At 41.4% G+C, this 25,316-nt stretch overlaps 1 protein-coding gene across 3 annotated transcripts in view; it reads right to left on the bottom strand.

Annotated features, from left to right (window-relative positions):
• Positions 1-25,316, bottom strand: part of LOC124594866 (cilia- and flagella-associated protein 300-like) — a 152,561-nt gene that overhangs the window by 89,810 nt on the left and 37,435 nt on the right. For 2 of the 3 annotated variants that reach the window (XM_047133334.1, XM_047133336.1), the window contains exon 3: positions 11,331-11,363. The exons of the other annotated variant lie outside the window; for it this stretch is intronic. In XM_047133334.1, coding sequence (XP_046989290.1) covers positions 11,331-11,363 — 33 coding nt within the window. The remainder of the gene's footprint in view (positions 1-11,330; positions 11,364-25,316) is intronic. 3 annotated transcript variants of the gene reach the window in all.

Raw genomic sequence — 25,316 nt, 5'->3', positions numbered from 1 at the left:
TTCCATACATGGCTACACTCCATACAAATACTTTCAGAAACGACTTCCTAATACTTAAATCAATACTCGATGTTAACAAATTTCTCTTCTTCAGAAACACTTTCCTTCCCATTGCCAGTCTACATTTTATATCCTCTCTACTTCGACCATCATCTGTTATTTTGCTCCCCAAATAGCAAAACTCCTTTACTACTTTAAGTGTCTCATTTCCTAATCTAATACCCTCAACATCACCCGACTTAAATTCACCTACATTCCATTATCCTCGTTTTGTTTTTGTTGATGTTCATCTTATATCCTCCCTTCAAGACACTGTCCATTCCGTTCAACTGCTCTTCCAAGTCCTTTGCTGTCTCTGACAGAATTACAATGTCATCGGTGAACCTCAAAGATTTTATTTCTTCTCCATGGATTTTAATACCTACTCAGAATTTTTCCTTTGTTTCCTTCACTGCTTGCTCAATATACAGATTGAATAACATCGGGGAGAGGTTACAACCTCCCTTCCCAACCACTGCTTCCCTTTCATGCCCCTCAACTCTTATAACTGCCATTTGGTTTCTATACAAATTGTAAATAGCCTTTCGCTCCCTATATTTTACCACCGCCACCTTCAGAATTTGAAAGAGAGTATTCCAGTCAACATTGTCAAAAGCTTTCTCTAATTCTACAAATGCTAGAAACATAGGTTTGCCTTTCCTTAATCTTTCTTCTAAGATAAGTCGTAGGGTCAGTATTGCTTCACGTGTTCCAACATTTCTACGGAATCCAAACTGATCTTCCCCGAGGTCGGCTTCTACTAGTTTTTACATTCGTCTGTAAAGAATTCGCATCAGTATTTTGCAACTGTGACTTATTAAACTGATAGTTCAGTAATTTTCACATCTGTCAACACCTGCTTTCTTTGGGATTGGGATTATTATATTCTTCTTGAAGTCTGAGGGTATTTCGCCTGTCTCATATATCTTGCTCACCAGATGGTAGAGTTTTGTCAGGACTGGCTCTCCCAAGGCCGTCAGTAGTTCTAATGGAATGTTGTCTACTCCCGGGGCCTTGTTTCGACTCAGGTCTTTCAGTGCTCTGTCGAACTCTTCATGCAGTATCATATCTCCAATTTCATCTTCATCTACATCCTCTTCCATTTCCTTAATATTGTCCTCAAGTACATCGCCCTTGTATAGACCCACTATATACGCCTTCCACCTTTCTGCTTTCTCTTCTTTGCTTAGAACTGGGTTTCCATCTGAGCTCTTGATATTCATACAAGTGGTTCTCTTTTCTCCAAAGGTATCTTTAATTTTCCTGTAGGGAGTATCTATCTTTCCCCTAGTGAGATAAGCCTCTACATCCTTACATTTATCCTCTAGCCATCCCTACTTACCCATTTTGCACTTCCTGTCGATCTCATTTTTGAGACGTTTGTATTCCTTTTTGCCTGCTTCATTTACTGCATTTTTATATTTTCTCCTTTCATCAATTAAATTCAATATTTCTTCTGTTACCCAAGGATTTCTACTAGCCCTCGTCTTTTTACCTACTTGATCCTCTGCTGCCTTCACTACTTCATCCCTAAAACATACCCATGCTTCTTCTACTGTATTTCTTTCCCCCATTCCTGCCATTTGTTCCCTTACACTCTCCCTGAAACACTGTACAACCTCTGGTTTAGTCCATTTATCCAGGTCCCATCTCCTTAAATTCCCACCTTCACACATATCTCTTACAAATTTGTCGTTCACCCCCTCACCTTCATTGTTGTAGATCATTCCCTTACTGCAGACCTGTTTGGGTTAGAGGCATTTAACGCTTTTGGTTTCTCAATTGCTGATGAGGTAAATTTTGTGTCATTTCAAGTTCTGTATAAGCAACTGGATTCCCTCTTCTCTGAATTTTCACCTCTGGTTTCCCCTGAACTTGGTTGTGCTACCAATTGTTAGGCCCAAATTACCATGAAAGAGAAGGCCTGCCCTCATTTTTTCTGGGTGTGGTAGATGCCTGTTGCATTGTGTGACTCTGTCAAGGCCATATTAGACCATTTGACATCGGTCGATGTCATTCAGCCTATTTCTTCCAGTGAATGGGGTACACCATCAGTCATCATTAAGAAATCAACAGGTAAGCTTCACCTATGCAGTGTTTTGAGTGTCACAACTAAAGCACAGTCCATGATAGATACATAACCTTTGCCCTTCTCTGATGAGTTGCTTGCAAAATTATCATGTGTCCACCACTTTTTGAAGATTGATTTGTCAGAAGCATAAACCCAGCTTCCCTTGGATGAGGCCACTTGATGTCAATACACCTTTCACCCTATATTAATATCAATGCTTGCCTTTTGGCATCACTAGCATGCCTGCAATTTTTCAGTGTTTTTTAGAAATTCTGACAGCATCAGTTACCTCAATGATATATTTCTTTCAGGTTATTCCACTGAAGACCACCTTAGAAATCTCTTATTGTTGTTTTCTGTTTTTGCAGTCTGCAGGTCTCAAGTGCAACCTTGCCAAAACTAAATTTTTTTTAGTTGTCAATTCAATACCTAGGTTTGAGGTTTCCCACACAGCAGTCAAGCCACTGCATCACCATATCGATGCAATTCCAGCTTTGCCATGGGCAACCTCCATTAAGGAACTACAGGCATTTCCAGGTAAAGTTGCATACCACCACATGTTTTTACCAGATGTATCCACTGTTGCTCAGCCCCTGCATGCACTTCTGCATAAAAATGTGCCTTTTTCTGGTCTACAGCTTGTAACAGAGTGTTTGCTTTGCTTAAATTTAAGCTTCCATCTGCCCTACGGCTGGCCATTGTTCAGCCTGGTAAGCATCTTGTGTTGGCTACAGATTCCCCTCAGCATGGTCTTGACATGGTGTTGGCACACATATAGTCCTAGGGTAATTCATGTAAAGGAGGTTTTAGTGACTGTGCTCACCCTCAAGAAATTTCATGTCTTCTTTTATGGTTTTCAGTTCCATTTAATCACACATCACAAACTGTTGGTTGCTCTTTTTAGTCCTTTGGCTTCCATGCCAGACAAGGCAGCATATTGTTTGCAGTGGTGGGTCTCTTCCTCTCCCATTATCATTATCAGATCTATTACCAGCCAATGGTGCAATATGCCAATGTCGATGTCTTATCTCGTCTTCTGATCGGACCCGGACATGACGTTCGATAAGGATAAGTTGTTTTGTTTCTTCTTAGATACTTAGAACCGGAACATGGTTGATTGTTTTCCGATCACTAGTGCCACTATAGCATCATCCATAAATGAAGGCCCTCTGTTTTGTGCAGTACAGTTCGCCAGAGAACCCCCCCCCCCCCCCCCTCCACCCCCTGCCCCCATCCAGGCCTTGCTTTGGATTTCTTGTGTAGTTACCTGTCCCTCCAGCAGCACCTTTTTGTGTATGATGGGATTTTCACCAGGTAATTCCCTGGGCCTTCCTGCTTCTCCCTCCAGCACCACATTTTTGTGTATAATGGGGTTCTCTTGTTAGATAAGAAGGATGCTGCTTCCTGGGTTGTGATTTCCACTTCCTTTATGCCAGAATGTATTGCAGCTCCTGCATGTCGGAGATCACACGTCCATATAGTTCACAGGCCCACTCATAGAGGCCACCTGGGTTGGCCTCCTGCCATGCTCTGGTGAGTTACCAAAGAAACGATATTATTTAAGTGATTGCAAATGAGTGCTTGGCGTATTTTGTAATCTGTATTACTGTTGTCCAGTCAGTGTGTTCAGTACTAAGCACAACCAGTACTTCATTTTATCTTATGTGTCACTCTATAAAGTACTGCGTTACATAAATCATGTTTGTTATTGCTATACAAGAACACATACACGTCTGTAGCTACAGTGCGCTAGCTGGAACTGCAGTTTGCCTGGTTGACTGGAGTGAGGGATTGTGTCATGTGGTGTGGGTAGATGAAGAATGAGATGGGAAGCAGGAGAATGGGCTGGGGAGGGGTAGTTGGCAGCACAGTAGGAGGTAGCCCATGTGTGGGATAGGAATGCATGAGGGAGAGCACACAGGACATGAAGGCATACCGTATTTACTCGAATCTAAGCCGCACTTTTTTCCGCTTTTTGTAATCAAAAAAACCGCCTGCGGCTTAGAATCGAGTGCAAAGCAAGCGGAAGTTCTGAAAAATGTTGATAGGTGCCGCCACAGCTAACTTCTGCCGTCGAATATATGTAGTGCTACACAGGCATGCTTTGTAGGCACGAAGATAAATACTGGCGCCAAAACCTCTGCGTTAGTAAATAAATTAAAAAAAAAGGTGGAAGACTAGATTTTTTTCTCCGCCCCGAGTTTCGACCACTGCATATTCATACATTATCCAATGAAGTAAATACAAATTCTGTATTGTTCATCTTCGAATGTAGCAGAATTTCAATGTAGTATGAAAATCCGACTGGCAAGACTGTTTGGGATATTTGTCAATGTGGCAAACTCTACGTTCTGAATTTTTTCCTACCTGTGAGAAGAGATGGTTGCTAATAGGAACCTGATGAAATGTGGATCACATGCAGTATTCTCTTCACCATAAGAATAATATGAATATAAACATTTTGCCATGTATTCTTTCGTGTTTGCTGCTATCTCATCCTGTATACCTAATAAACTATGAAACTAGAGTGAAACACCAGCAAACGCGGAAGAATATACATATCGTGTCATGTTTATATTTGTATTATTCTTATGCCTAATAGTGATACAGTCAGAAATGAAGCACGGGAACTGACTAGATTTTTAAATCTAAGATGACTCTAATTTCTGTGCAGAATTTGATGTACTAAAGAAGTGGCCGCAAAGATTTTCAAACGGAGAAAAATTTTTGCCTAACTCTCATTCAGAACATGTTCTATCATACACAGTCTATTATTTGGTTCTTGTTGATCATTATCAAAGAAAGCAGCTGTGTAAATAACAACAAATAGCAGTCTATTGCCATTGTTTCACTAATGAGACGATTCCTCTCTCTTTTTTTTCTTTTTAAATTTTAAGCGGTGGTAGCGCGCACAAAAGCAAGCCATGCCACGAGCGGCGACAGGCCGTAAACACCAACTATCAGAATGCGACGAACAATGCGTGACGCAGTACAGTAATTCATTTTCAGCTTAGAGTGACGTAAACACTTACAACAAAGGAAACGGCTCTTATCAGATCAAAGCAAAATAAGCAATCGATTCAAACCAGGCAAAGCACGTGATAAAGGAAGAGTACCTGTATAAATACGGATGGAGCGCCTGGCCCATAGCAATGGCTACCTGGTAAAGCTTAACTGCTAAGCTTACGACTCCAACCAAACTACTGTAGCGGTATCGTCATTCATTCGACCCAAATTGTGTCTCATATTACAATGGACCAACTTTGTTTCGATTTGGAGGTGCGGCCTAAAACTTTTCTCTCCCCTTGAATTTCGAGTCTCAAATTTCAGGTGTGGCTTAGATTCGGGAAATTTTTTTTTCCCTTATTTCGTGTCTCATTTTTCAGGTGCGGCTTAGATTCGAGTGCAGCTTAGATTCGAGTAAATACGGTAGGTGGCAGGATAGAGGAGGGTGAGACTGTTGGGTAGAGGATGTGGGTGCAGTGGGTTAGTGGAGATTGAAGCCAGGAGGATTATGGTAGCAAAGGATGTCATGCAATGATAACTTCCACCTGCATAGTTCAGAAAACTGGTGCTGGGTGGAAGGATACAGATGGCATGAATTGTGAAGCAGCCACTGAACTTAATCATGTTGTGCTCAGTTGTGCATTCTATCTCTGTACAGTCAACTGTGTTCTTGGCCATTTATGTGATGGCCATTCATTTGGTGGTCAAATGCTGTGCAAAAATAGCAGCAGAGCTGGTACATGACATGGCTGCTTTCACAGGTGACTTTGCCTCTGATGGAATGGGATAAGCCTGCAACAGGACAATGTCCCGGGTAGGTGAATCAGTCAGGTTTTGCATCTACGTCTTCCACAGTGTTATAACCTCTGTGGCTAGGAGTTAGGAGTGGGAATGGTATAGGGATGGAACAGGATGTTGTGTAGGTTGGTTGGATAGTGGAATACCACAGTAGTAGGGATATGTACTACCTCGGACAGTATATTCTTCACTTCCGGGCTTCATGATAGATGGTCATAATTTCAGATTCTGTCAGTCCCTATCCCTCACAAACATAGTACTACAAAAACAAATCTTCTTGGCACAGGCACCTCTGCTAGATACTGTCACTGATCAATCATCTACCTAAACTACACCTCCCAAATTGGATGCCTTACCTTCCAACACCTGAAAGAGCACTCCAGGCACCATTTCCATAAATTATCAAACTTATTGAGATCATAATGCCACCTTGGGACACCACTACCTCCCAACAGCTATCCTAAGCCCTGAAAACCCTGTTGTCAACCCCTCACCCCTCATAACACTCAGCCTCAACTTTGTTTAACTTTTCCATTTACCACATCCTCTGAAACTCCCTCCTGAAACTAAATTTAGAACCTAAAAATTCCAAAAGCATTGTTATCAACATATCCACCACAAATATTTATCCTACAGGAGTATCAGTCCTAAGCAAAGGCTCTGCCTTCAACCCCACACTAAGCTCAACCATGCTGGACTCATCCAAGATCCCTATAGTGGAAAGACTTCCTTGCTACCAATACCTCCAACTAAAGCCAAACTAATCCTACCACTGAACCTCACCCGTCCCACTTCATGCACCTATCAAACTGTGACCTCATCCCCTCCCACCTAACCAATCTTGGTCACTTTTTAGGAATTCCTTACCTCTAACTTAGCCTCACCATTCTTCCACTGGTCCCTTCCCAAAAATACAAAATTCGCAACAGAAGAAAGAACAGCCATTTGTACCTTCCCTGCAGACAAACGTGCTGCCACAGTAATGATGAATCACAGTGACTTTCTGAAAGAAGGCTTCCCCAACTGTCTGAATCCTCCACCTACTAAGTCTGTCATAGTGACCCCATTCCAGAAGTGCAACATAACCTCCAGTTCTTACTCTAGTCCATAGGCCCATCCCAGGATCTCTCTCCTGAACCCATATTACTCCTCACCCCAATGATCTCCACATACCCACCTTCTAAATGCTTCCCAAAATCCACAAATTTAAAAATGCTGGACACCCCCATTGTAGGTAGTTACTGTGCATCCACTAAATGAATCTCTGCTCTTGTCACCCAACACTTCCAACTAATTACCCATAGCCTAGCCTCTCATACAAACCAATTCCTTCACCAACTCGTGACACTCACCACCCACTTACTTAATGGATCCATACTTATCACTGTTGATACCATCTCACTATTCTTCGGCATCTCTCACGTTCATCGCCTTGCTGCTGTCAAAGACTACCACTTCCAGCATTCTTTTGTCTCAAAACTCACTAACTCATTCCTTATACACCTTACCAACTACATCCTCATTCACGACTAATTCTCTTCAAGGGGAAAATGTACACTGGTGTCCAAAAATTGAAGCAACAAATAGAAATTCTGCAAGGTTGCTTTTATTTTCCAACAAAACTGTAGAAACAGGTGATAATACAACAGAAATAATGTAATGAATACAGAATACGAACAACTGCAACAGTCATAATGATAGACAAAAATGTTTATTTTTTCCAACTTAACGAATTTGCACACACATTCCAACAACTTGTTAATGTTCTCAGTATAGGGTGTGACCACCTCTGGCAGCAATACAGGCCTGACAACATTGAGGAATGCTGTGAATGAAGTTGTCAGTCTCAGGTTGAGGCAATAACACTCATTCTTCCAGCAGAGCTGATCACAACTCTTGAAGCGTGGTTGGTGGACACTGACATGATGCAACCTATCTCCCTAGTGCATCCCAAACATGCTCTACAGGATTCAAATTAGGAGAGTGAGTAGGCCACATGGTGTGTGCAATATCTTCCATTTCCAAGAAAACATTGACAACCCATAGTCTATGAGGTTGAGCATTATCGTCCATCAGTACGAAGTCTGGGTCCACAATGTCTTGAAACAACCACACAAAAGGTCCCACGATCTTGTCATGATACCTGACAGCAGTTAAACCTTCCCGATTCATCTATATAATTCCATGAAGAGCTGTTTGAGTGATCAATGTAATCCTTGCCCAAACCATCAGGAATCCTCCTCGATATCAGCCTTTTTCCACAATATTTGGGTCCCAAAATTATGTTCCACATTCCCTCCAATGCGAATGCATTGAGGATCACTCTTCAGACCAAATCAGGACTCATCAGTGAAAAGAACGTTGGCCTACTGTTCGACTGAGCAGGTGACTTGTTGACGACTTCACTACAGACGTTCCCTTCTGTGAAGATGCATCAGAAGTACACATACAGCAGGTCTCTGACAGTAAATGCCATTCTGCTGAAGCCTTCTGTTCACCTTCTGCATCGATACAGGCTTCCAGTACATGCTGCAAGGTCAGGTGCCAGTTGCCATGCAGCTCTAAGGCGGTACTGTTAAGCCCTTACAGCCAAATAATGGTATTCTCTCTCTGATGTCACACATGATCAGCCTTGCCCTGGTCTTCAGTATACAGTTTCAGTCTCTATAAATTGTCACCACATTGGAGAAACAACAGAATGATTCACAATAAATCATCAGGTCACATCAGCGTGTGATTGTCCTGCTTCCATTCTTCCTATGGTCCTCCACTGCAGTGAGTCTGGTAGGCATCTTCTCTGTGCCATACTGCACTGTCTGTGATTGTGTACGTAGTGACTGTGGATGTGGGACTATCTGGCAAAGACTATACCATTTAATGGGTGCCCTGATGTCATTCTTGGAATGGTTGTCCATTGATGGGAATGCCATCTTCCATGCAGAACATGATCATAAGGACATCTGGTGACAGTTTGCATGATTATATCATGAATTAGACACAGGATGGGGAAACAGTGGTTTGTTGCTTTGATTTTGGACACCAGTGTATAATCAAATCTGTAGCACAGCCATGGGCACAGCACAGCACCCTCCATGTTGCTCTGTTTATGGGCCACCTAGAGAAAATCTTCCCAGCCTCCCAAAACCCCAAACCCTTGTCTGGTTCATGTTTGTTGATAATACATTCACGATCTGACCAAGGACCAAGATGTCGTATCCTCATTCCTCCAAAACCTTCTCCTCCATCTGCTTGATTTGCTCTTTCTCAACCCAATGCGCCATCTTCCAGGACATTGATCTCCATCTCTCTGATGGCACAGTCCATAAGTCTATCAATATAAAATCCTACAACCACCAACAGTACCAGTACCAACTGTCATCCCTTCCACACAAAAAAACACTCCTATTTAACCTTGAAGACACAATCCCAGTGAATATATCCTCACACATAAAAAAACAACAACAAATTCAAGAGAATCTGCACGACTGCAGCATAACAGTCTAGAAAATTTTAATAAACACAATTTAGTATGATGTTCTTAATGGGGATACAACATCAGTGGTAAAATGTTTATCAGCATATGTCACCTGTGTGCACTAAGGCCATCATTTTTTGTAGTTATATGAAATTTTTTTTATGAAATGCGGGAACAGTTTCATATGATCAGCACTAGCTGCCAGCTGGCTGTCTGATTAAAACCTGCAATGCAATATATGTAAGTACACTCCAAGAAAACTGTGAACAAATTATCAAAATGGGAGGGAAATTGGTAGATGTGACATACATGTACAGACAAACAATTGATTACAGTTTTTAAAAAATTACATGATTTATTCAAGAGAAAGAGCTTCACAAACTAACCAAGTCAATAATGCATTGGTCCATTTTTGGCCTATTGCAAACAGTTATTCAGCATGGCATTTATTGATAGAGTTGTTGGATATCCTGCTGAGGGATATTATGCCAAATTTTGCCCAATTAGTGCAACAGATCACCAAACTCGTGAGATGGTTGGAGGACCCTGCCCGTAATGCTCCAAATGTTCTCAAATGGGGAGACATCCAGTGACCTTGCTGGCCAAGGTAAGTTTTAGCAAGCACAAAAAGCAGTAGAAACTCTTGCCATTTGTAGGCAGACATTATCATGGTGAAATATAAGCCCAGAATAGCTATCCATGAAGATCAACCAAACGACCTGTAGAAGATCATCAACATACTGCTGTGTTGTAAGGATGCCATGGATAACAACCAAAGGCATTGTGCTAAGAAATGAAATGGCACCTCAGACCATCACTCCTGGTTGTTGGGCTGCATGGTGGGTGACAGTCAGATTGGTATCTCACCACTGTCTGAGTCATCTACAAATACATCTTCGGCATGGAATCTCACTGACTGGAGTAGAACTGTCTTCAGTGATGAGTTCATGAGTCCTGCTTCAAAGTGAACCCTGATGACTAGTGACAACATGTCTGGAGACGCTCCAGACAGCAGTGGGATATCAACCCAATTGTCAACTGCCTTGCCGGCCGGTGTGACTGTGTGGTTCTAGGTGCTTCTGTTTGGAACCGCGAGACCGCTGCGGTCACAGGTTCGAATCCTGCCTCGGGCATGGATGTGTGTGATGTCCTTAGGTTAGTTAGGTTTAAGTAGTTCTAAGTTCTAGGGGACTGATGACCTCAGATGTTAAGTACCATGGTGCTCAGAGCCATTTGAACCATTTGTCAACTGCCATACTGTTCCATAACCAGGAGCAATGGTCTGTTGTGCCATTTCATTTCATAGCATGGCCCTTTTGGTTGTCATCCACAGCACCCTTACAGCACAGCTATACATCGACAATATTCTACTCCCCATCTTGTTGCCCTTCATGGCAAGCATTCCTGGGCTTACATTTCAGCAAGACAATCCCTGCCCTCACTTGGCACGAGTTTCTATTGCTTGTTTTCATGCTTTCCAAACCTTATTTTGACCAGAAATATCATCAGATCTCTTCCAAATTGAGAATTATTGGGGAATTATGGGCAATGTCCTTCAACCATCTTAGGATTTTGATGATCTAATGCACCAATGGGGCAGAATTTGTCACAGTATCCCTCAGAAGGACATCCAACAAATCTATCAATCTATGTCAAGCCAAATAAGTGCTTGAATAAGGGCCAGAGATGGACCAATGTGTTACTGACTTGCTCAAATTGTGAAGCTCTTTCTCTTGAATAAATCATACATTTTTCTGAAATTGTAATCATTTGTTTGTGTGTACATGTACATCACATCTTCGGATTTCTGTCTCATTTCAATAATTCTTTCATGGTATATAATATTTTTATTTTTGTCTTTTACTGTACAAGAAAAAATTTAAACAGTGGACAGCCCAGGATGACAAAACACCAATATTGGAAGGACAGATTGTTACTCACCATACGGAGGAGGAGTTGACTTGCAGGCAGGCACTATAAAAAAAAATATTACAAATGTTTAGCTTGTGGATTAAGTGCTTCATAAAAAGAAAACACACAAACATTCAGACAGGCACAACTCACACTCACACATGGGAACTGTTGTTTCTGGATGTTAAGGCAGTCATTTGTGAATATGTGTCTACAACTAAATGGCTCCTATGTGTGGTGGGTAGCAATCTATCCTTTCCATATTGCTGAAAAAAGAATTTATTGTTTGACTATACTTTCAGTGATCAGCCAATCAGGTTAGTCACAGCTGTTAAGTGTCTACTAGTACTTGTCTGTCTTACAGCAAGAACAGAAATGATGTATGGACATAGTACTTTTTAGAGCAACATGTAAGATACAGGTTGTGCATAGCACTGAACACACTGACCGGACAACAGTAATACAGCATAAAGAATAGACCAAGCACTCATTTGGGATCACTTAAATAATGTTGTTTCTTTGGTGGCTCACCAGAGTATACCATGGTGCCAACCCTGGTGGCCTCTATAAGTGGATCTGTGAACTGTATGAAAGTGCGCTCCCTGAAATCACACATGACATGAGTGAAGATACACCACTTCTCCCCTCTAAGAGGTGGGAAAACCATATACAGATATGCATAAAGAACACCAGACATGGAAAAATGCACGGTACAGTAAAAAAGAACTGGCACCGAACAAGCACTAGTACCAAACAAGCACCAGTACCAAAATAGCACAGGTACTGTGAAAAAAGAAAAACATTGATCTCATAAGACACTGAGATTACAAGCCCCAGGAAACACCAATGATGGTGCTGATGTCCATTTTATCGCCTGATGACGGCAGCTGCTGCAGCATGCGTGGGCAGGCACAGGTGAGTAAGGGCGGAAGCGATGAGGGGGTGGATAGGTGCACCATCCCCTCTTTTGTGAAAGACTATAGGGGAAGACTGGGGATGGCATCTACATAGTGATGCCTTGTCGAGGTCAGCAGTCAGCACCAAAAGCATCAGCAGGGGCATTGGAGACGATGGCCGCAAAGGACACAATGATGGAGGTGATAGCAATGGCTGTGGCATAAGGTGCAGTGAGGGCTGCATTTGTGATGGCAACCAAGGAAGGAGGGGCAGAGGTAGAAACCCCAGACAGCAATCTGCCAAGCAGTGATCCCTTCTGCAGCACAAACCAGACTATCTGTGACACAGGAACAGCCATCAGCAGTGGCAGATATGGGAAGGCATTGGGCTTTCCAGAACAGGGCCTGCTGCATGTGGCTGCAGCTGGTCAAAGTGATGGGACATCTGCCCACCAGGAGCGTGCATGATGCACAGGCGCTAGCTCTGGCAATGGTTGGTGATGTCAGGAATCAAGTGCAGTGATGGCCGAAGCCACAAGCCCAGAGAAGTGCACCCAGCCGGAACTGTAGTGGAGGTGATGATGCAGCAGGTGAAGGAGGGTCCATGATTGGCATTCATGTAGCAGCTCTGCCAGGCTCTAGTCCCCTACTAGAGTGAAAGGGTACGAACTCAAAAAATTGACTAAAGCAGCTTCAGGGAAACTGCCCGACATATACTTCCAAAGAAACTGGGGGCCATTATCAGTATACACAGCAGAGGGGAGACCCTCAATGGCAAAAGTCTTAGACGGAACCGAAATACTGGTTACCACAGACATGGATGGACAATGTGTCACTTATGGGAACTGGGAACAGCCGTCCACAACAATGAGCCAATACTGGTTCAGGAAGGCTCCATGAAAATCGACATGTAGACACTCCAATGGGAGCTTCTGTGTTCTGTGCTAGCCAGGGGGAGAAAGACACCCGCAGGGCCGTCTTTTGCCAAATGCAGTGAGTGCAAGCAGCAATAAGCTGCATAACATCCCCATCTATGCCCAGCCAATACACACACCAGTAGGCCAAAGCTTTGGTGTAAGAGGTCTCCCAGTGACTGACATGCAGAAGCTGCAGTACGTTACAGTGTAAGGAAGTAGCAGTCACAACTCAGGGAGTAGATGGCCTGGGGACATTTTTGGCCAATCATGCTACACAAAAGCAAGAACCCAACTAAGGACAGGATCTGCAGTAACAGCTGTAGCACTAGTGATGGGAAAACCATCAAGCGCATTCTGGTTCTCAATATCTAAATAGAAACAAAGCAACTAATCCTACTGAACACTAGGTTCAGCCTGATTAGAAGGCAAGACAATGCATTGACACTAGTGTGTTGCACAGCGGCTGGTAGTGGATCTGATAATGGTAACGGGAGAGGAAGAGAGCCCACCACAGCAAACGATGCCTTGTCCAGCACAGAAGCCAAAGGATTAAAAAGAGCAACCAATGGCTTGTGATCCATGATTAAATGGAACTTAGAAGTGTACAAGAAGAAATGAAATTTCTTGAGGGTGAAAACAATCACTAAAGCCTCCTTTTCAACCTGAGAATACTTCTGCTGAGCAGGAGTTAAAGCCTTAGAAGTGTAAGCAATGGGTTGTTCAGACCAAAAGGCACATTTCTACATAAACGTGCATGCAGTGGCTGAGCAATTGTGGATGCACCTGGTAAAAACTTATGTTAGTATACCACATTACCTATAAATGCTTGAAGTTCCTTAATGTAGGTTGACCATGGCAAAGCTGCAATTGCATCAACATGGTGAAGTAATGGCTTGACACCTGTATGACAAACCTTAAAACCCAGGTTTTAAAAACTCAGTTGATGGTTGAAAAAATTGAGAATTGCTAAGATTGCACTTGAGACCCACAGACTGCAAAAAAAAATGATCAAAGATTACTAAGGTGGTCTCCAGTGGAAATACACAAATGAATTATATTGTTGAGGTAAGTGATGCAGCCGGGTATAGAGGCTGTCAAGTGTTCCAAAAAATCACTGAAAAACTGCAGGTGCACTGGTGACGCAGAAAGGTTGATATTGGTATAGGCTGAAAGGTGCATTGTAATGAGAAGGCACCTAGTGGCCTCATCCAAGGGGAGCTGGAGGTACACTTCCAGCAAATAAATCTTGGAAGAGTAGTGGCCACAAGATAATTTTGTGAGCAATCATCAAGGTGGGGCAAAGGCTACATATCTATCAGAGACTGTGCATTAATCATGACACTGAAGTCACTGCAGAGGTGAAGTTTACCCATCAGCTTCTTAATGATGACCAGCTCATTCACTGGAAGAGATAGGCCGAGTGACATCAAATGATGTCAGATGGTCTAATTCAGTCTTGACAGTAGGGCAACATGCCAGACATCTCCCCCCCCCCCCCCCCTCCCACATACACAAAAAAAGGTCTTTTGTGGTTAGGGGCCTGAAAACTGGTAGTACAACTGAGCCCAGGGGAAAACAGAGATGAAAACTCTGAGCAGAGTGACTCCAGTTGCTGATATGAAACTTGATCTGACACTAAAGTTACTTCATCAGCCAAGGAGAAACCAAAAGTGATAGACACCTCTAATTCCAACAGGTCTGCTGTATGGGAATGACCCACTATAAGGAAGGGCAAACAACAGATTTGTAAGTTACAGAAGAAGAGAACTGACCAAGCATTGGAATCTGCTGTTTATTCCAGCTAACCAACTTCTGTGAAAGCTGTGTGAGATGAGGAGAGCCCAAATCCACATACATCTGTGCATTTAGTAAAGTACTTCAGCTCCTGTGGACACTCACATTTTTAGTGGTTTATGAAACACACGCAAGTCAATAAGCAATCTGTTGGGAGAAACAGTCATTGTAGAGATACAGTTTATGTCCAATGGTACTACTGTGTGCAAAACACACACTCATGCAATGTGCCCTTTCTTTGGACACTTGTAGCTCTATGCATGTTCATGTTGGATGAAGCAGTATGAGCAAGACAGGAGGAGGGCATGTGGCCACTGCCGTAATGCAGTGTACATGCTAATGGGTAATATGATAATATTTTTTGTTGTATTGTGCTTCCATCATTTTAACTTAGCCTCTTACACTGAGCTATTGGCACCACCATGGTATTGCTGAGAGAGAGATGCCAACTTTCTGCCACACACCTGCCATCACTTGAAGTATGCAAGAGACTCAGCGAGGTAGCAGCCACAACAGCGTCTTGCTCTTTTGCCTGCCAGCTTCATTATCCTCTGGATGTGTCAACCAGTCCTTCCTATAGAGGACAAAATGCTCTTTTCACACCATGTGCAGTTCACTCTGTGACCATAGCCAGTTATCATGAATATTGTATCCCTCAGTGGTAATTCGTAGGAATAAAACCCATTTTTCCCTGAATCCTGACATTTCTCATTTTAAGAGAAGGGAAAACACTCTGGATGCCCACCTCAGTTTCTGATACCTGCCTGACATTTACAGACTGGAGTCCAAGAGTGGGATCTTTCCCACCATTTGATCCAAATTGATATTTTGCTGCTGGTCCTATGTTTTGGCAACCATAGCGATGCATAGAGATTTGATTCCATGGGCCACTTAGCTGTTCGCGCTAGAAGCACATTCGGGCATGACCGACAGTGTGTTAGGCAGTGATAGTCCAATCAAGTACACGAGAGTACCATATAGCCATGTGCCACTACATTGCATCCATGCCGGGGCAAGGAGCAAACAGTAGAAGAGTAGTTGCAGGCTGCACCACACTGTGCACTGCTGCTGGGTGCCGTAACCATGCAGCAGCTTCTCACAGCTTGCCACTGACACTCCAGCCTTCGCCACCCCTGATACCGATGCCAACACCACTGCCACCTCAGTGTATGTAAGTGTCACTGCAATACATTCTGCTAGTTAATAACTCCAGTGAACATCTGCTGACGGATATTTTCATTACCTAGAATAGAGCGAGATCTTTTTTTTTGTATACATCTGTTCAGTTTAAACCCCAGTTTTGAAATTGTGCTGGATTTATGACCTTGCCAATGAGCAGAGAGGACCAAATTGGCTTTCAATGCTGCAGATGTGGCCCTGAATGAGCCTGATAACATTATTTTACTGCAACAGCAGATAAGCACCCTACCACTTGAAAAAATAGAGCTACAGGAACAGCTTAACATGATAAATCGTGAACGTGAAGCTAGAGCTGCTGAAAATGTGACAACTTCAAGCCCTTCAAGAGCCCCTAAAGTTCAAACAGAAAAGTTAGTGCCAGATATAGCCAGTCACTTCCAGCCATAACTTTTGTACCTTCTTTTGCTGGAAAGCCAAGCAAAAGTGTAACAACATTTTTGAAAAATGTCAGACACATTGGACAATATGCACATGGCCAGACCATTTATTGTTAAATTTCACCAAGCTGAAGCTTTTGGGTGATGTGCAAACTTTTGTTGAATCACTAGATGCTTTGTGGAAAGCACTCACTTTTGAATTCTTGGCATAGGGGTTAGCAGAGCGTTACTCTGATAAGTAAAGGGTTAGCTATTGCCATGATTAGTTTCCACCCTTCGACAAAAAAAGCAGGGAGGCCTTTGAAGCATTAGCAGACAGGATTAGGGCAGTATCTTGTCACATGTACACCCTAGGAAGGGACAATACACATAATGAAGAGTTAATTGAAGAAGCTGAGGGGGGAACAATTGATGTATTCATATATGGAATCAATCTACATATAGGGAGAGGTACAGGGAGAGAGGTAAAGGTAGCCTCCCCTATCTCCTTGCATGAAGTAGTAAGACTTGCTCTGTAACGCAAGGAAGTCTGAAGACCCGCCCAAGTGTGTGCCAACAAAGCATGACATGTGTTCATTAATGACACAAATTTCCAGAGATGCGGGAAGCCCAACCATATGGGCAAGCACTACTGGGCTATCTGTTGTAAGAAATGCCATACTGTCGGACATGAATAAGATCACTGTCCGCAAAATAAGTGGCTAAATTCCCTCAACAGGCAACAAAAGAAATAGTCAGTCAGACAGGAGTACTATTCCATTGGGAAACAAGTGTGGGGCAGGTTCTGACACCCACCATGAAATATATGAACCCAACAAAAAGGGAAGAGCCCACTGAGGTGGCATATTTAGTTTTAGAGGGGAAGGTCAGAGGGAAGAGTGTCAAAATTATTGTGGATACTAGAGCTCAGGTTAGTGTTCTTTTTTTTCTAATAATGACAAGCATGTGTTAAAATCGCCATGGTACAATATAAGTGGACTTGGAGACAAGATAATCAGACCTGCTGGTACTTGTACAATAGACCTGCACACTGAAGGGAAAAAGTATGTCTTTGATATGGAAGTAGTGAGGAAATGCAGATGGAATTTTGACATCATCCTGGGAAACAATCTTCTAATGTGCTATCAGGCTTGATAGATTGTAGGTCACATGCTGTTTGGTTCAGCGACACAGACCACTGTCCAGACAGTGAGTATGCGTCTCATTTGTGAGGAACCTGTGAAGGGAGGCCTACCTCACAAGCTTCAATGGAACCATGTAAATGCACATTGAAAACTATCATATCTGTAACAATCAGTGGTGGAACAAGAAAAGTTTCTGGATTTAAGTAAAAGACCAGGTACCACCAAGATCAGACTTTCTGGTCAAACCACTCATCAAGAACGATATTCTCGACAGGCTGCAAATCCATGTTAAGAGAGGTCTAAGTAGACCCAAAGTAAAAGGGAACAGGTTTCAGTTACCTGTGTGTGTTGACAATTTTGGTCAATGGGAGAAAAAACCCACATGGCACATTACAAGCCAGTGGCAAAGAAGTTATGCTAATAGAAGTTTTGAACCAGAAACAGTGTCAAGACAAAAATATCTGCGAGGAAGATTTGTGCACTAGCCACCTTGATAAGAAATCAGTTGAAAGAGAAGTTGGCACATTTTCTAGAGACAGTGCAAAATCTTTTGTATCCAGTTTTAGAGAAATATGTGTGGTTATTCAAGGAAAGGTGATATTTGCTAGTAAGTGACCTCATACAACACGAAATTCCCACAGGAGATGCTAGACCAACTGTGCAGAAGCCATATCAAAAAAAAAAAAAAAAAAAAAAAAAAAAAAAAAAAAAAAAAAAAAAAAAAAAGGCACCATACTTGACACCTGCCACAGGTGTCCTGGGTACCATCAGATACTAATTGCATCACAAGACAAACCTACAACTGCTTCTGTGATCCCATCTTGACTTTATGAATTCTTATTGTGCTTTGCTTTTTGGTCTAAGAAATGCTCCTGCCATTTTTTTCAGTGATTTGCTGACTTCTTATTGAGAGGTTTAAAGCCTACTTGGCAAAAAAAATGGAAGAGCATGCTGAAAGATTAAGAATTACATTGCCGAGATTGCAAAGTGCACACTTGAGTTTAAAACTAGAGAAACGTTCTTTTGCACGGTCACAGGTTCAGTATCTGGGACACATCATTAGTACAAATGGAGTTAAGCCACATGAAGGCTAAATGAAGAAGTGGATAATTTTCCAACCCCAAGAAATGTTAAAGAGTTAAAATCTGTCCTAGCTTCAGCCAATTATTATAGGCATTTTGCACAGGATTATGCTACAACAGCAAAGCTATTAACAAAATTACTAAAGAAAGATGTATGTTTGAATGGACAGATGAGTGCAAAGTAACAATAAGGAAAATTAAAGAAACTTTGACTAGTTCATATTTACTAACATTCCAAAGTTTGAAAAACCTTTCATTCTTTTAATTGATGCATTATGGTATGGTGTCGGAGCTGTTTTAAGTCAGGAACATAATAGTGAGGAAACACCAACTGTTTACACCTCCACACAAATGAAGTCAGCAGAAATGACAGTGCTGTCAAGAAGGAGCTGCTAGCCTTCATGCTTAGAGTAAATTACTTTAAGTGTTACTTGTGTAGGTGTCAGTTCCCTGTGGTTACAGACCACACTGCTTTAGTATGGATGTTAAGTTCAAAAGGCCCCAGTAGTTGCTTGACAAGATAGACATTAAAATTATCAGGATATGATTACAAAGTTCGGCATAAGCCTGGCTGCTGGCACGCAAACAGCCTAAGCAGAAAGTTTAGAGTTGCACAAACAGATGATGTTTCCACAGAAGAACTGAAAGACTCAGAAGAGAGAGATGTAGAATGCCACCAGCATGCATCACTCTCTGATTTTGTTACAGAAGACTGTATCACAAGACCCCATTGGGTAACAGAGTAGTAATACCTAAAGAATTGTAACAACAAGTAGCAGCACAGTGTCACAACAGTTTACAGGCCTGCTATAATGGGCGATGAGCCGTGAATGCAAGAATAGCCTCAGATTGGTTGAGAGGCCGCCAAACTGATGTTAGGAAGTATACACAAAATTGTCTGCCTTGTGCAAAAATGAGCTCCTTCACCAAAGACTAAAGTTCCTTTACAAAAGTTACCAGAAGTATTGAAACCATTCCAGATTGTGGTCTTAGATATTTTCAGCCCATTTCCACAAAGCATTGTCAGTTATCAATCACTTTTCAAGGTATCTAATTTTGATACCACTTGCAGATATGACTGCTGAAATTGTTGCTTTTGCCTTTGTCAATCTCTTGGTATTGCCGTTTGGAAGACCTGATGCAATACTCATTGACCAAGGCTCAAATTGTATGTTGGCACTGGTTGCACAAGTTTGCAAAATGTTATGAACCAAAAAATGGTGAACTATGCCCTTTCATCCTAAGGCCAATGAGTGCCTAGAGTGAGTGGACAAAATTATTGTTCAAATGCTATCATATTATGTAGGAAATACCAAGTTATACTGGGACAGATACATCGGATTTGTCACTTCAGCTAACAATAGTCATATCCACGAAGCAACGGGATACTCGCCATATGAAGCAGTCTGTGGGAGATCCAGATTGACACTTTGCCACCCAGTGTCAATATCAGCAAAGTGAAAAGGTTGGTCTGCCATCTAAGAGCCATATGGAGCCAAGTTAAACACAGTAACTTCAAAGCCACACAAAAATAGCCAGAATGTAGCAACAAAGGCACTATACTCCCTCAATACAAACCCAGTGATTTGGTATTGTTATGAAATTCCATGGTAAAAAAGGGACAAACTAAGAAGTTCACTCCTTGGTATGAGGGCCCCTTCTCTCTATCATGCATCACCACCACAGTGAATGCCAAAATTCATTTACCTGATTGTACTGCAAAGTATACTTCGATCGACTAAAGACGTATCATGGCTGAACTGTGCCACCTCAAGGAGCACCAACTTAAACACCTAAAGTCACACCAACTAGTAAAGCTGTCACCACAACAAAGCAGAAAAAGAAGAAAGATAGGGCATTACCAGCATGTCCTCACTGTGCTTTAAGAATCAAGCATCCATCCCTAGGCACTGAGGACCAGGGACTAAAGGAGAAAGATTTGCTGATAAGAATGTATCAAAATAGGACAAGAAAGATATGGATCATTTAACTATTTGTTTGTATCTGTAAAATGTATTACATGGAGAAAATTGAGTGCAACAGAGATGCATGCTGTTCCGGAAAAAAAAAAAAAAAAAAAAAAAAAAAAAAAAAAAAAAAAGAGAGAGAGAGAGAGAGAGAGAGAGAGAGAGAGAGAGAGAGTGTGTGTGTGTCATGTTATAAGTCATGCTGTTAAGCATCAGCAGCTAGAGCAGAAAAATGAATCTTATATTTTTCTGCTCTAGCTACTGATGCCTAACAGCATGACTTATAACATGACACACACACACACTCTCTCTCTCTCTCTCTCTCTTCTTTTCTTTTTTTTTTTTCTTCTTCTTCTTTTTCGGTTGTGGCAAATTTCTGCCAGTTACAGGAAAATGTGAAAGTGTGAGCAAGTCTGTGATACAGCAGTCACAAATTACATAAGATGCACTATGTGCAGTCTGTTTGTAAACACAGAGCAATAAGCGGTTATGTAATCACTAAGGTCAAGGTTCACACAGAGTGCATCCCAGGGTGCCCCAGAGAGCTACAACACCAAGAAGAATTGCTTCTCGGCTTTTGGCAAGATCAGTGTGTAGTTTTTTTTATATATTTTTTATTTTTTTTTAGGGATAGGGTAAAAGGAAGACTTTATTTAATTTCTGTGATAGTGTGTGAGATCACCTACAATCTTTATTTCCTTACAGTTGTCAACACCTTTGACCCATACTGACATGGATCCAGATTCATTTATTTTATGATGATTCCTGGTCCTGATAACCAAAGGCATGGTGGACATGTAATACGATTTACCCATGTCTCTGTTGTACAACTCACGGGTCTGAAATGTCCGATAGACAATGATGTCATGACCGATAAATGATTCGAGACCTGGTACTTTTTCTACTTTCGGTCCATGTACTAGAGCAATGATAACCCAGCCATTACCATGCTGTGCAGAATCATTGTTAGTAAGCGTAAAATTCAGAACACCACCACAGAACACTGACGGGCCATGCAAAATAACCTGTATGCCTACATATTTCTCGGTATTAATTACAATATTATCGATGGCTTATACACAGTAAGGCAGGTATGCCTTCTCCTCCTATAATAACATGGCATCTTCTGTGTGAGCAGTCAAATGCTGTTATTTGTGCACAAAGACTGACACCTTCTTACCAAAATCATTACTTATATAGGCAAAACTGTTGCATCCTTGAGCCCCAGTTATCGATTGGTAAATTTTCTACGTCCAGAGTTGGATGGTTATCCAATATGAGTGGTTATCAGGACCAGGAATCATCATAAAATAAATGATTCTGAATCTATGTCAGTATGGGTCAAAGGTGTTGACAAATGTAACAGTCACAAATTACATAAGTTAGACACTGCCGACCACTTAGACTTGGTCGTGAACAAAAAAACTGAAGAGAATAAGTGTTATGAATCAACAGTAACAAATTGCTTGAATTTAAGTAATGCAAGTCCAGGGAGACAAAAGACCTCCACAAAGCTTATAGAAAACTGAGTCAGTTTGCATAATGTTGCTACAAGTGAAATAGATGCTAAATGGAGTAAAAGGCTTAACAGTGATCCATTTGTCAGAAACACATGTGGTCATAACCCAATGTAAGTGTTACATACACATGAAGAACACAAGTTATGCTCCACTTGACAGTCAGTCAGAAACTCCTTCTTGTGCTACAATTTGAACACCTAGAAAATTGCCATCTCACTTGGTGTTATTAGTACCAATGGATAGCTGAGATACATAAATCTTGCATTTGCAAGCAATAACTGTTACCAGTACACAACTGTTTTATTTCTTCCTACAATGCTTCACATGCAGTGTGTGAACTGTGTGCTCTTCACAGTTCAATTCCTCTGCCTCTTAATGTCGCTTGCAGTGTTAGTTTCAATTCCTGCCACGTGCCATCTTTTGTTGACTAGCGATCCCAAGGGAGCACTGTGTGCTCTGCGTGAAGCAGTTCCTCATCGCACATGCAGCTGGTGGTGAGCGCGAAGGCCGGAGTGGTGAATGGGCCTCAGTAGGGTGACGGTTGTCAACGCTATGTCTAGTGTGGATGTGGCCTCGATAAGGTTACTGGCTTTGGGTCTGAATAGAGGTGTCTGATTCAAGATGTTATTGAAATTTTATCACTTCTGTGTCCTCTATTTTGCCGGTGTGGAAGCAAGACTGTGTCTCGGTACCAGTAGCTATTCATCAGTTTGTGCATCAACCAAAGTAAGACCTACCAAGCAAGACTGTGTACCGGTACCAGTAGCTATTCATTGGAAAGTGTATCAATCAAAGTAAGACCCATCATACATCTTTGTTCAGCAGTGGTTGACATTCACATTCCGCTAAAACAGTGATCCAGTAACATGGCCATATCGCCGAAGTTATTCATCGTGGCTAGCGTTGACTGTTCCTATCAGGCACTTTAGTATTCTCTTCTATTTCTTCTGTTGTATGCTGTTGGGCTCATTTCAGAGTTAATATTCAGCCCAATGGAAATGGATTATTGTTGTCTTGTGGTTGAGTCCTGGGTTTGTTTGAATTGATAAACAGCACGTCCCATACGACTCACAACACACATCAAGCAACCAAGATAAATGTGACATAAATTTGCATTTGTGTAATTTGTTTATCCTGTTTTCTATGAGATTTTAGTTAATTAGTTAAATAACTATTTTATACTTTAAATTATGTAAAACTCGCACCGCCCGTGGAATGAGGTTTTGACATGCGAGGGTATATATTTTTTTTTTTTTTTTGGTTCTGGTCAATTAATGAGTTTAGTACTTTGTAGAGGTCAATCTTACCCTTTCTTTACCTGCCTCAGCTTTAGGGAGGGGTTTAATTTCTCAAGCCAGCTTTAGGCCAGCACTGGTCCAGTGTGGTTCTATCTCTCAACAAGTATTTCAAGATGTTTCATCAGTAATGATTTATAATGCCACGAGCAAATTCCTATGCTACTTTCACAGAGTGTAATACAAATGTAACATGTTACCCACTGCCGTTACTTTTGAAGTCAGCCAATTTATTTACATGAAAATGAAACAGTTCATTAAAACAGCTACCTTCTATACAGCACTTAAAGCTTATAAGAGTTGAGTTAGAATCATACTTTCAAACAAAACCCTTACTATTATTCTACACTCAGATTTTGTGCACTGAAGCAGCAATTCAATCCCATTTAGGTTCAATATTGTTGATTATTATCTGGTAGAAAGGAAAACTTATTATAAAACAGGAAACTAATAAAGATAAGCTTACTTTCATCAGCTTAGAGGCAACAGGGTCAAAAGCATGTCACTGAAGATTTCTGCACCATAGTATCATTACTGATTGCCTGGTAAATGTCTTTCCATCCTCCTGATACGAAATATTAATGAAGTTACAATTAGAAAAGCTTAGCCACTACAGTGACTGACACCACATTCTTGCATGCTTGCAAAAGTTTGAATGTGCATCAGTTTCCCCACCACTTCTCTAGCTCTGACATCAAACAGCCATCCATGTGCCAAACACCCACTGTATCCCAACTTAGCATAGAACTATTAAAACATAAAGTTAAAATGTTAAATCCATTATCACATAAATGGTTATGCACTTGACTCATGGCTTAAATATGTCCAATGTTAGACTGCTCAGAGCTCACCAGAAACCATTCTGCACAATCTACCATACCAATCATAGCATGCAAACTATTACTAATAGTTTTAAGTAGATAAAGGAAAATATTTCTAGTTTCTCATGCAACGTGACTCCATTATGTGATTGAATAATCAGGACAATAACTGACATAGTTTTGAGTAAACCCAAGTATACCAGTCACATTAAGAATTTCAGTTAACTCTTCCTGGAAGATTTGGCTGTCCTATCTCTCACTGTAGCAGGAGCGATTAATGGAGATCCATATTTGCCAAAGGCCCACTAGAATATGGATTTTCGAGGAAAGTCTTGCTCCATGAGAGCTCTCTCTCTATAATACACCAACATAGCCAAATCCTGCCTGAGTTAACTTACTCCTAGCAGAGATCTCAAACTAAGCAGAAATCGGACATTAAGATACAAATACCAAGAAGTTTTCCCATTACAATATATATTTTCATGGAAATCCTCTCTCTCTAATACACCAGTGTAACCAAATCCTACCCAAGTTAACTTACTCCTAGCAGAGACCTTAAACTAAGCAGAAATCGGACATTAAGATACAAATACTGCAAAGTTCTATTCAACATATGATGTAAGTAACACCCATTATTGATCACGTTCAGTGAAACTTCACTCAAATTAGGGTGAGAACTGCCACTTATTTTGTAGCTGCAATCATATCATGAGAACCTGAGCATCTAAAAGTGACTATGTGTACTAGCTTATCAATCTGCAGCAATTCCAGCTATATCCTTATGTTACAAAACATAATTGAAGTAAAGTATGTGCTTTGCATATGTAATGATAACAGAAATCTATCAAGCATTACAAATCATTATTGATTCTGCCACTGCACTAATGAGCCAGATACATTTTCCAATGTTTTTCAACAGCATGAATATTGTTTGTCATAAAGGCACCACACGCTCCAAAGGTTTGGTTGCTGCTGATGTGACAGCAGATCCTGCTGACTAGAGTACATACCACTGTGTCAAGC

This window comes from Schistocerca americana, chromosome 2 (assembly GCF_021461395.2).
Source record: "Schistocerca americana isolate TAMUIC-IGC-003095 chromosome 2, iqSchAmer2.1, whole genome shotgun sequence".
Lineage (NCBI taxonomy): Eukaryota > Metazoa > Arthropoda > Insecta > Orthoptera > Acrididae > Schistocerca > Schistocerca americana.
The sequence above is the reverse complement of the archived record's forward strand: the minus strand, read 5'-3'. Positions and strand labels throughout refer to the sequence as shown.